This window comes from Diospyros lotus, chromosome 10 (genome assembly GCF_014633365.1).
Source record: "Diospyros lotus cultivar Yz01 chromosome 10, ASM1463336v1, whole genome shotgun sequence".
NCBI lineage: Eukaryota > Viridiplantae > Streptophyta > Magnoliopsida > Ericales > Ebenaceae > Diospyros > Diospyros lotus.
In genome coordinates this window covers 11,018,077-11,030,983 of record NC_068347.1, presented here as the reverse complement: position 1 = coordinate 11,030,983, position 12,907 = coordinate 11,018,077, and the positions used below count along the sequence as shown (strand labels likewise).

General features: G+C 33.8%; 1 protein-coding gene and 1 non-coding gene across 2 annotated transcripts; one reads left to right on the top strand and one right to left on the bottom strand.

Moving 5' to 3' along the window:
• Positions 1 to 383: 383 nt before the first annotated feature.
• Positions 384 to 10,957, bottom strand: LOC127811093 (uncharacterized). Its single transcript, XM_052350805.1, is given in 5 exon segments — positions 384 to 1,287; positions 3,610 to 4,318; positions 4,433 to 4,720; positions 8,344 to 8,787; positions 9,367 to 10,957. Coding segments are annotated over 5 exon segments (3,936 nt in total).
• Positions 10,455 to 10,561, top strand: LOC127812378 (small nucleolar RNA R71). The gene has a single exon (XR_008025882.1). It is a non-coding gene; the product is annotated as a small nucleolar RNA R71 (small nucleolar RNA).
• Positions 10,958 to 12,907: the final 1,950 nt, after the last annotated feature.

Sequence of the window (12,907 nt, the reverse complement as noted above, 5' to 3'; positions counted from 1 at the left end):
TATTTCTTTTTTTTTCTTTGGCAATAAAAAAAAAATTTGGAATTATTGAATTTCCCATTCCCACCCCCACACTTAAACTAAACATTGTCCCCGATGTTTAAAAATAGGAAAAGAGGAAAAGAAAAACAATACTCCCCTGATGTAGGTCTTCTTGAAATGCTGGAAAATTGTTGGCCTTATTCTTTTGAAGAAGAGGGGCTGGATTTCTGGATTCAACAAGTCCTAAAAAGAAGGAAAAAAATAATAATTGAAATAAGAAATCAATCCAAGAATATTCTAAAAAGTAAGAGAAATAAAAAAAATAAAAAAATATATATATTTCGAATGGGTTGCCTCCCATCAAGCGCTTCTTTATAGTCATTAGCTTGACTATATCTCATTCTTCAAGGATCCTTCAAGTGAATGGTGGATTTGGAGAAAGATATATGTCCACCATCGACATAAGACTTCAATCGTTGCCCATTAACTTTGAAAGTTCCCTTAGTTTCATGAGAGACTTCAATTGCACCATAAGGGAAAACTTGAGTTACTGTGTATGGACCACTCCATCTTGACCTTAGCTTGCCTGGAAAAAGCTTCAATCTAGAATTATAGAGAAGAACCTTCTCTCCAACTTTGAACTCCTTCTTTTTAATGTGAGCATCATGCCATGCCTTGGTTCTTTCTTTATAAAGCCTAGAATTTTCATAAGCTTCATGCCGCCATTCTTCAAGCTCATTTAATGTCATCTTTCGTTGTGCACTTGCGGCATGCAAATCAAAGTTAAGCAATTTGATAGCCAAATATGCTTTATGCTCTAATTCAACAGGAAGGTGACAAGTCTTACCAAAAACTAGTCGATAAGGAGACATTCCAATAGGTGTTTTGAAAGCTGTCTTGTAAGCCCAAAGTGCATCATCTAATTTTAAAGACCAATCCTTTCTAGACAAGCTCATAGTCTTTTCTAGAATATTTTTCAATTCCCTATTTTAAATTTCCACTTGTCCACTAGTTTGAGGATGATAGGGGGTAGCCATCTTATCAGTAACACCATATTTAGCCAATAAATTTTCAAATTGTTTATTGCAAAAATGTGTACCTCCATCACTAATGATAGCTCTAGGAGTACCAAATCTAGTGAAAATATTTTTCTTAAAAAATTTTATGACAACCCTTGCATCATTAGTGGGACATGCACTAGCTTCCACCCATTTACTCACATAATCAACGGCAACAAGTATATACTCATTATCGAAAGATTTGGGAAAAGGACCCATGAAATCAATGCCCCAAACATAAAAAATATCACAAATAAGAATATTGTTGAGGGTCATTTCATTTTTCCTTGAGATATTACCTGTCTGCTGGCATCGATCACAAGCACTTACATAAGCATAAGCATCCTTGAATAAGGTAGGGCAATAAAAGCCACTTTGCAAAACCTTAGCCGCTGTCTTAGAAGGTCCATGATGTCCACCCACTTCTTTGTCATGACAAAAACTGAGTATGCTATGCATTTCCTCCTGTGGTACGCATCTCCTCACCATGTGATTAGTGGTTAATTTTGTAAAAATTTTGTTATAATTATACCCTTCTTTTGATCTTAAAAATGGCTTAAATTAGATATTAATATATATTTTATGGTTATATGCAACTTTAAATTGAAAGATGAATGAAATGAAGTTCTAAAGTAAATAATAATAATATATAAAATTATATATAATACATATACATCATTATATGCATGCATGTAATATATATATATATATAATATAATATAATATATATATATGTGCCATGTGTAATACATATATATAATATATAATTTATTAATAACATTAAATTATTTTTAGGCATGAAGAATTCAAGCCCATGAAGACTTAAAGTCCATGAAGAATTCAAGTCCATGAAGAATTCAAGTCCATGAAGAAATCAAACCCATGAAGAAATCAAATCCATGAAGAAATCAAGCCCATAAAAAATTAAAGTCCATGAAGAATTCAAGCCCATGAAGAATTAAAGCCCAATTTGAGCAACCCATGGAAGATATTATTTGGAGAAAGCCCAAGGATTATTTTTAATCCTAATGAAGATTAAAAAATCAATTTATAGAAATCTATTTTTATTTTTTATGTGAGAGCTTTATTAGGTGTGTTTTTTAGCTAAAATCCATTTAACTATTAGGTGGATATTATAGCTAAAATTCATTTAACTTTATGAGTGCTTTATTAGGTGTGTATTATAGCTAAAATCCATTTAACTTTAAGTGTGTGAGTGCCCATTAGATATAATTATGTCTAATTGAATAATTGAAATTGTGTGGTTTGTATTGCATCTTGTGGCCTATAAATAGCTCACTTGATTGCATTTGTAAGTGTGATTATTATTCTTTAATCAAAGTTTAGTTATTTCCTTAGAATTCTCTCTTTGAGAATTGCTTTTGTTCTCTCTCATTTTCTTTAGTTTTTTCTCTTGTGATCTTATTTCTTCCTTTCTTCTTTTAAATTCTTATGTCATTTATTATTACTTTATTATTCACCGCCTAAATGGCCGGTTAGTTTATGCCTTTAAATTTCGGCAATTTTAATTCTTGTCTTTTAATTATCCACCGCCTAAATGGCCGGTTAGTTTATGCCTTTAAATTTCTGCAATTTTAATTCTTGTCTTTTAATTATCCACCGCCTAAATGGTCGATTAGTTTCTGCTATTTTAATTCTTATCATTTAAATTCTGTTATTTAAATTACGTCGTTTAAATTCATGTCAATTAACTTTTAAATGGAAATGAGTAGCTAAATCTAATCTTGGGTTAAGGCAAGGACAGTGTCCAACGCCAATGATTCCCAAAGAAAGCTGTGCTTTAAATAAGTAACATTAATTTAAATTTCAGTATGAGTGTATCTTAATTATTGAGAAATCATTAGGTTTGGATTGGAGCGTAAGCCTAACTTAGAGCTTTCATGTCACGCATGAGAGTTACTAGAACTGGAAACGCTATCATACCCAAACCCGGATGATTAATTTAGTTGTCTTGTATATTAATTGTAATTGGATTTATGGTAGTTGCTTAAATTAGAATCTCACATATCATGTATGGGGATTGCTTAAACTAGAACTATCATAATCTCTAATTGCATTTAATAACAAACCCTCATATCTGAAATTAAATTAATGTTACTAACCTTATCTGTTAAAATTTGGGAATCAACGGGTTGGCACTGAAATTGTCTTAACTCAAGTACTATCCAATTTTATATTCTCACTTAAAGTATTTATTTCAATTACTGCCTTAATTTATTTCCTAGTATCTGTTGGTTAAAAAACCATAAAAAATCTTGTTGCCAATTTGTCCAAATGCGTGTGTGCTTGTGTGACATTCTTTTTATTTTGCCATAAATAAATCTCTCAGTGGACGACCTGAACTCATTCAGAAAATATAAATTTAAGTTTGGACTACAACTGCACTCGTACACTGACGAGTATAAACCTCTCACCTAAATAAAGAAAAAAATATAAAATTTTTATTGTGTTTTGTTTTGTGTTTTAATTGCAGGGTGGGAGTGCAGCCACCATGCCATCTCCACAAATCTTATATGAGTATGGTTCCTCCCAAAGATAGTACCTTACATCTGATAAAACCTTTTTCTTTTGATGAAATGACATGTCAAGGGGTAACTCATTACCTACAAGAAAATTAGCAAAATCAGCATACCAAGGTTCATCATTATCTCGTACAAAGTATAATTTTTCGTCACGGAATTCATCATGCAAAGATTGTTTAGCCATGCTTTCCATATGCTCCCCATCTAATCTTGACAAGTGATCAGCCACCAAGTTTTCAATGCCTTTTTTATCCTTAATTTCTAGGTTAAATTCTTGCAGCAATAAAATCCATCTTAACAACCTAGGTATAGCATCTTTTTTAGCAAGTAAATACTTTAATGCAGAATGGTTAGTATAGACAATTACTTTAGATAATATCAAATAAGGTCTAAATTTTTCAATAGCAAACATTACAGCAAGTAGTTCCTTTTCAGTTGTTGAATAATTTTTCTGTGCATCATTCATAGTTCTACTTGCGTAATAAATGGTATGAAATTTCTTGTCTATTCTTTGTCCTAAAACTACACCTAGAGTATCATCACTTGCATCACACATGATCTCAAAAGGCAAATTCCACATGGGGGCTGAAACAATAGGAGCTTGGATCAATTTCTCTTTCAAACAATTAAATGCATGTATACAATCATCAATGATTTGAAAAGGCACATCTTTTACTAGAAGATTAGTTAAAGGCTTGGCAATTTTAGAGAAGTCCTTAATAAATCTCCTGTAAAAACCTGCATGTCCCAAAAAACCTCTAACTTCTTTTACGGATTTAGAAAGAGAAAGTTTTTCAATTAATTCAATTTTGGCTCGATCCACTTCAATGCCTTTAGATGACACTTTGTGGCCCAAAACAATCCCTTCTCTAACCATAAAGTGACACTTTTCCCAATTAAGAACAAGGTTAGATTCCTCACATCTTTTGAGCACCAAAGACAAATTATGTAAGCATGCATCAAATGAAGATCCAAAAATAGAGAAATCATCCATAAAAATTTCCATAAAATCATCAATGAAGTCTGAAAAGAAAGAGATCATGCACCTTTGAAATGTTACAGGAGCATTACACAAACCAAATGGCATTCTCCTAAATGCAAATGTTCCATATGGGCATGTAAAAGTAGTTTTCTCTTGGTCTTCAGGAGCGATAGGAATTTGGTGATAACCAGAATAACCATCGAGAAAACAATAAAATTCTTGACCCGCAAGTTTTTCAATCATTTGATCAATGAATGGAAGGGGAAAGTGATCTTTTCTAGTAACATCATTTAATTTCCTATAATCAATACACACCCTTCATAGCGATGCGCTACACTGCCGGTCCCAAGCCCGGATAAAGGAGGAGGGTTGTGTTAGGTAGCCGACAGCCAACGTAAAACTTAGTTGGATCCAAAACATGAACTCTAGACAAATTATGAAAAATTGTTTGGGCGTGGGCGTAACCCTTCATAGCAACGTGCTACACTGCCCTCGTGTAGTGACAAGTGAGCTAGGGCCGCTGCATCGGCGCCCGGATGTAGTGATAAATGAGCAAGGGTTCCCGCATTTGCTTGGACGGATGTGGGTAAAGAAGCTAGTCCAAAATCAAAATCAAAACCAAAATCAAAATCAAAATCAAAACCAAAATCAAAATCAAAACCAAAACCAAAATCAAAATCAAAAACAAAATCAAATTCAAAGTCAAGGCCAAAAACAAAATCAAATCCAAAGTCAAGGCCAAAAACAAAATCATAGATTAAGGATTGGGTCATGGAACATAGGAACATTAACAGGCAAAGCTATGGAAGTGGTGGATGTGATGATTAGGAGAAAAATTAATATTATGTGCCTTCAAGAGACGAGATGGGTAGGGAAAAAAGCAAAAACTTTATCAGAAGCTGGATATAAAATATGGTACACAGGAACTGATCGAGCGAAAAATGGAGTGGGGATTATTATGGATAAAAGCTTAATAGATGAGGTAGTGGATATAAAGAGAATAGGGGATAAGATTATTATGGTGAAGATTAGTCTAGGAAGAATGACTATAAATATCTTTAGTACATATGCACCACAAGCGGGGTTAGGTGATGAGATAAAAGCAAAATTCTGGGAGGACCTAGAGGGACTCATACAAATGATACCAAGAGGAGAGAAAGTGATTATAGGAGGTGACTTAAATGGGCACGTGGGTAGAGACGAAAACGGATATAGAGAGGTACACGGAGGGTATGGATTCGGGAAAATTAATAATGAGGGTAAATCTATCCTAGATTTTGCTATGGCATATGGGCTCATTATAACCAATACTAGGTTCAAAAAATGGGACAAACACTTAATCACATATAAAAATATTACCTCAAGCACCCAAATAGATTACTTCCTCATGAGACAAGAGGATCGGTTATGTTGTAGGAATTGTAAGGTGATACTGGGAGAGTGTTTGACTACTCAACATAGACTTCTAGTACTTGACGTCCAAGTAAGAAATTGGAAGAGAAAAAATCACATAAAACAAAATCGAAGAATCAGGTGGTGGAATTTAAAAGGGGAGAAACAACTAATCTTCAAAGAAAAATTAAGGGGTAGAAGAGAATGGAATGGAGAAAGACAGACAAACCAAATGTGGAAGGAAATGGCTAATGCTTTGAGAAGCACGACAAAGGTAGTCCTTGGAGAGACAAATGGTAGAGCCCCTAACCTCAAGGAGTCTTGGTGGTAGAATGAAGAGGTACAATTGAAAATTAAAAATAAGAAAACTTGCTATAAGACGATATATCAATGCAACAATGAAGAAAATCAAAAAAATTATAAAGAAGCAAAAAAGACAGCAAAAAGAGCTGTTAGTGAAGCAAAGTCAAAAGCATATGAGAATCTATATAAACGACTTGATACAAAAGATGGAGAAAGGGATATATATAAATTAGCTAAAGCAAGAGAAAGAAAAACACAGGATTTAAATCAAGTGAAATGCATAAAGGATGACAATCAAAATGTTTTAGTAAATGAGGGAGTGATTAAGGAGAGATGGAAGAAGTATTTCACAAAATTATTCAATGATGGTGGTGACACAAGAGTTAGGTTGGGACATCTTAGTAACTTTGAAGGGAATGTGAGCTACACATTCTATCGACGCATAAGTTCAAATGAAATCAGACAAGCATTTAAAAAGATGAAAAATCACAAGGCAGTGGGACCAGATAATATACCAATAGAAGCATGGAAATGCATGGGAGAAGAGGGCATCTCCTGGCTAACGCAACTATTTAACGCCATCCTTAAATCAAAAAAGATGCCAGATGAGTGGAGGAAGAGTACTTTGGTTCCTATATACAAGAACAAAGGAGATGTTCAAAACTGTGAAAATTATAGAGGAATTAAGTTAATGAGTCATACCATGAAACTGGAGAGAGTAATAGAGCAGAGGCTCAGAAAGGAAACAAAGGTGTCAGAAAATCAATTTGGTTTTATGCCTGGTAGGTCAACAATGAAAGCTATATATTTACTGAGGCATCTAATGGAAAGGTATCGAGATCATCAGAAGGACCTACATATGATGTTTATAGATCTAGAAAAGGCCTATGATAGGGTCCCTAAAGAAGTATTATGGAGGGTTTTAGAGAAGAAAGGAGTCAAAATAGCCTATATACAAGCCCTTAAGGACATGTATCATGGTGTAGAGACAAGGGTCAGAACATGCAGAGGGGATACTAAACCATTTACAACTACAATAGGACTGCATCAAGGTTCTGCACTAAGTCCATACTTATTTGCCCTAGTAATAGATGAACTCACTAAAGATATTCAGATAGATGTGCCATGGTGTATGCTATTTGCAGACGACATAGTGTTGGTGGATGAAACAAAAGAAGGAGTGAACACTAAGCTTGAGTTGTGGAGAAACAATTTAGAATCTAAGGGATTTAAATTAAGTAGAAAGAAAACAGAATATATGGAATGCAAATTTAGTAAAAATGCAAGAGTGGATGATGTTATAATAAAATTAGAAGACCAAATCTTACAAAGAAAAGACCATTTTCGATATTTGGGATCAGTGATTCAAAAAGATGGAGAAATCCACGAGGATGTCGCACATAGAATTAAGGCAGGTTGGCTAAAATGGAGAAATGCATCGGGGGTGTTATATGATGGTAAAATCCCATTAAAATTGAAAGAAAAATTTTATAGGACAGCTATAAGACCAGTTTTGCTGTATGGCTCAGAATGTTGGGCAATCAAATACCAGCATGAGCAAAAGATGAGTGTAGCGGAGATGAGGATGTTAAGATGGATGTGCGGACATACAAGAAAGGATAAAATTAGAAATGAAGTTATTCGTAATAAGGTAGGAGTAGTGCCAATCGAGGAGAAGATGAGAGAGACTAGACTAAGATGGTTTGGTCATGTGAGAAGGAGACTAAGAGACGCTCATGTGAGGAGAGTTGATGAAATGGAACAATTAGTCACAAAAAGAGGTAGAGGTAGACCCAAGAAGACTTTGGGAGAGACATTAAAATTTGATATGAAATATATGGATCTAAATGAGGATATGACAAAAGACAGAAATACATGGAAGTCTAGAATTCATGTAGCCGACCCCACATAGTGGGATAAAGGCTGGATATGTTGTTGTTGTAATCAATACACACCCTCCATCTCGTTACTGTTCTTGTGGGAATTAATTCATTATTTTCATTTTTCACCACAATGATCCCACCCCTTTTAGGCACAACTTGCACAAGACTTACCCAAGAAGAATCAGAGATAGGAAAGACAATACCTGAATCAAGCCATTTTATCACCTCTTTCTTTACTACCTCTTGCATATTAGGATTTAACCTTCTTTGGGATTGCACCATAGGCTTGAATCCTTCTTCCATCAAGATTTTGTGCATGCAAATTGATGGACTTATTCCATGAATATCAGCAATGCTCCATCCAAATGCCTTTTTGTGCTCCATAAGCACCCTCATCAACTTTTCTTCCTCAAGAGCTATCAAAGAAGAAGAAATAATCACAGGTAAGTTAGATGAATCCCCCAGATACACATATTTTAAATGAGAAGGAAAAGGTTTAAGTTCAAGAATAGGAGGCTTCTCAATTGATGGTCTGGCTTTTGAAGAAGAGGAAGAGGAAACATCCAAAGGTAGCAATTTGTGTCTTTTGGATGGATTGAATTTTTGCTTTTCTCCCAAATAGCCCACAGCCTCCTTGTGTTGTTCATCTAAAATTTAATCCTTCACATCAAAAGAGTTAGCAATGCAATTTTCTATGGGGTCATCTAACCTTAATGCATGAAATTTCCTATCCACCAAATCATCAATGCAATCTATCCTTAAGACTTCATTTTCTTTTCCATTTGAATGTTTCATAGCCTTAAACACATCAAACACAACTTCTTCATCATTAATTCTAAGGCTAAGTTTTCCTTGTTGGACATCATTTAAAGCTCTCCCAGTGGCGAGAAAAGGTCTCCCTAAAATTAGGGGCATATCATGATCTTCTTCCATGTCTAGAACAATAAAATCAACAGGAAAAATAAATTTATCTACTTTTACCAAAACATCCTCCACTACTCCCCTTGGATATTTGATACTTCTATCAGCCAACTAAAGAGAAACAGTGGTGGGTGTTGGTTCTTTTAATCCATGTTTCCTGAAAACAGAAAATGGCATCAAATTAATACTTGCACCGAGGTCACATAAAACCTTATCAAAATTAATTCCACCAATAGTGCAAGGAATAGAAAAGCTCCCTGGATCCTTAAGTTTTGGAGGCAATTTATTTTGTAGAATTGTAGAACATTCTTCATTAAGTTTCACCATCTCAAATTCCTCCAACTTTCTTTTGTTTGCAATTATGTCTTTCAAAAATTTGGCATAACTTGGCATCTGTGATATAGCATCAAGGAGAGGGATGTTAATATGCAACTTTTTAAACACCTCTAAAAATTTAGCAAATTGTTTATCCAAGTTAGCCTTCAAAAATCTTTTAGGAAAATGAAGAGGAGGTTTGTAAGATTTTAAATTAAGTAAAGAAGAACTCCCTTTTTTCTTCGTTGATAAATCACGATCCTCTTCTTTGGCTTCAAGCTCTTGGTTTTCTTCCTCTTTTGTACGCTCTTCATCTTTTTCTTTACTTTCAAGTTCTTTTCCACTTCGCAAAGTGATGGCTTTTACATGCTCCCTTGGATTCTTCTCAGTATTGCTAGGCAAGCCTCCTTGTGGTCTTTCTGAAATTGCTTGGGCAAGTTGTCCAATTTGAGTTTCCAAGCTTTGCATTCTTGCTTCTGTACTATCGATAAATTTTGCCATCATATCTTCCAAATTTGGCTTCTTCTCCTGTGGAATTTGATGTTGTTGTTGTTGAAAGCTAGGGGGCACTCTTTGTTGATTATTACTCCAAGAAAGATTAGGATGGCTCCTCCATCCTGGATTGTAAGTGTTGGAGTAGGGATTAAAATTTGACCTGTTGCCACGATAAGAAATAAAACTAGCTTGTTCAGAAGAACCAGAAGAAAAAGGATTTCCTACTTGACAATCTACACTAGCATGTCCCCCTCTCCCACAAAGCTCACAAGGAAGAAAATGGGAAGAAGAAGAAGAAGAAGAAGCATTCATAGCTGAAACCCCCAAATTACCTAAATTCTTATTTAATTTAGCAATTTGAATAGATAAAGCAGTGATAGAATCAACATTATAAATTCCAACTCCCTTTTTATTTGTTCTCTCATTGTCCCATTGATAACTGTTGGTTGCCATCTCCTCCAAAAGTTCATATGCTTCCTCGGGAGCTTTCCTCATAAGGGTACCACCTGCAGTTGCATCTAACATCGAACGAGAAGATTGATTAATGCCACTATAAAAAGTTTGCACTTGCATCCAAATAGGTAAACCATGGTGAGGACATTTCCTAAGCATTTCTTTAAATCTCTCCCACGACTCATATAAGGATTCATTACCAAATTGTGAAAAAGTTGTTATGTCATTCCTTAATTTAGCCATTTTAGAAGGTGGAAAATATTTAGACAAAAACTTTTGTGCTAAATCATTCCATGTAGTAATAGAACCTGCTGGAAGAGAATTAAGCCATTCTTTTGCTCTATCTTTCAAGGAAAAGGGAAACAACCTAAGTCGAACTACATCCTCACTAACTTCATTATGCCTAAAACTATCACATATTTCAAGAAAATTAGCAATATGAGAGTTAGGATCATCATTAGGGCCAGAAAATTGTACACTCATCTGGATCATCTGAATAATTGCAGGCTTGATCTTGAAGTTGTTTGCTTGCACATTGGGCCTCCTAATGCTTGATGTAGTGCCATCTAGAGTAGGTGTAGCATATGAGCTCAATGTCCTTGGATTAGTTTGAGTTGCTTGTTTTTGCTCCATCTTGTTCTTTTTCTCCTTCTTTTGCCTTTTCAAAGTTTTTTCAATTTCTTGATCAATGGGTATCAGTTCTCCACCACTACTCCGTGTCATGCACCAGGAAACCTACAAAGAAAAAGAAAAATACTAAAAATTAAAAATTAATTTTTTTTCTAAAAGATGAGAAAAAAATAAATAATAAATTAAATTAAAATTACAAATCCTAAAAGAAAACAAAAAAATGTTCAATCTAAGGCTAACTTATGTAGTTTTGATATGCAATAAACTAGTCCCCGGCAACGGCGCCAAAAACTTGATGTGTGATTTTATGCACAATTAATTCGGGCAAGTGTATCTTAGTCAAATATGCATATAGTGATAAAAAGATGTCGATCCCATGAGGACTAGATCACAATACCAAAACAATTTTAATTTAACCTAAGTTGAACTAATTAATTAATCGGATGAATAAAAAGAAAAATAAATGAAAAAACTGAATTCTTTGTGAGAAAAATTAATTAATAAATGCACTAGGGTTTAGATTTCATTTAATATGAGTTATGGAATTATCTATTCAATCTGATTCAAAATCGAAAATACCTTTAATGTATTTTATAATTATTTGCATGTGATGGTGGATTTTCCTTAATTAATTAATAAGCTTTCCCAAGTCATATTAATCATTTATTAATTCAATTTTACTGTCAGATTTCTGATCAGATATCAACGAAATAAATAAGTATTAAGTTCTTTGGAAACCTCTAATCTCAGAAGGGGATTTGACTCACTAAGCTTCCTCGATTCCCACACATGAGCTAATCATCTTTCGATCTCATAGTCAAGCATGTGATTTATATTGCCTATGAATCTAATTTAAACAATCATTTAGTCAGTCATGCATAAATCATTAAATCATTAAAAGGTGGCCAATCTTTTAAAACATTAAACGCAACAATATAAATTCCTCATGCAAATAATAATTGGGTTTTGAATCAAATCAAACAAATAATCACATAATCCCAAAATTAAAATCCATCCAAACCTTAGCTAAAATAAATTAGCTAGACATTATTAAAATAAAAACAAACACTAAAATTAAAAAGAGAAGGAAGTTCCCTGCCTAGATCTATTCCAGATTTGGGTTGCGTTCGTGCACTTGCTTTTGCTGTGCGAGAGGCTCGCGTCTCCTTCCAGTGTGCGTCGCTGCCTTCTTCCTTAATTCCTTTCTCTTTTGTCCGTCCCACTGTGCGCCGCGCAAAGCTCCAATCTCCTTCTCAAAAACCTCTATGAAATCTTCACTGTGCCGCGTCTAAAAGCCTCTTCCCCTCTTCTCTTAATTCAATATAATAATATGTATAGGATGTGCACGGCCGCCCTAGCTTCAATCCCATTCTCCTTTTTATTTTATTAATATATTATTATATAAACACACACACAAACCACACACTCACACATTCACGCCACTGTAATGATATATATATGTAAATATTATAATTCAATATATAATATAATATAATATACAAAATAACATATATAATATTTAATATTTAATATACTATTAAATGTAATAACTTTAATTATATTATAAATTTGATTATTTAAAATATTTATTTATTTATTTATTTTAAAATCAATTTTATATTTTTTTTTTCTTTTACGCCCAAATCTTCAAATTAATTTCCTTTGCCGAGTTCCTACAAAAAGAGATTAAAATAATGTAAAATCCATGTAAACACACATTTATGTAGAAAAATAGCATAAGGTTAAAATAAAAAGTAGAAAAAAATATGTATACAATTAAGCTCTATCACCTACAATCAACCATTTTTCATAAAGCTAAATTCAGTTGGGAAGTACCACTTATCTCGATATTCGTGCTCTGTCTCGAAATACGTGTATCGCCTTGATTTGTGTGTCAACCTCAAAGTATCCTAATCAACATATTTATTTAAATAAGCATTAAAACTATTTTTC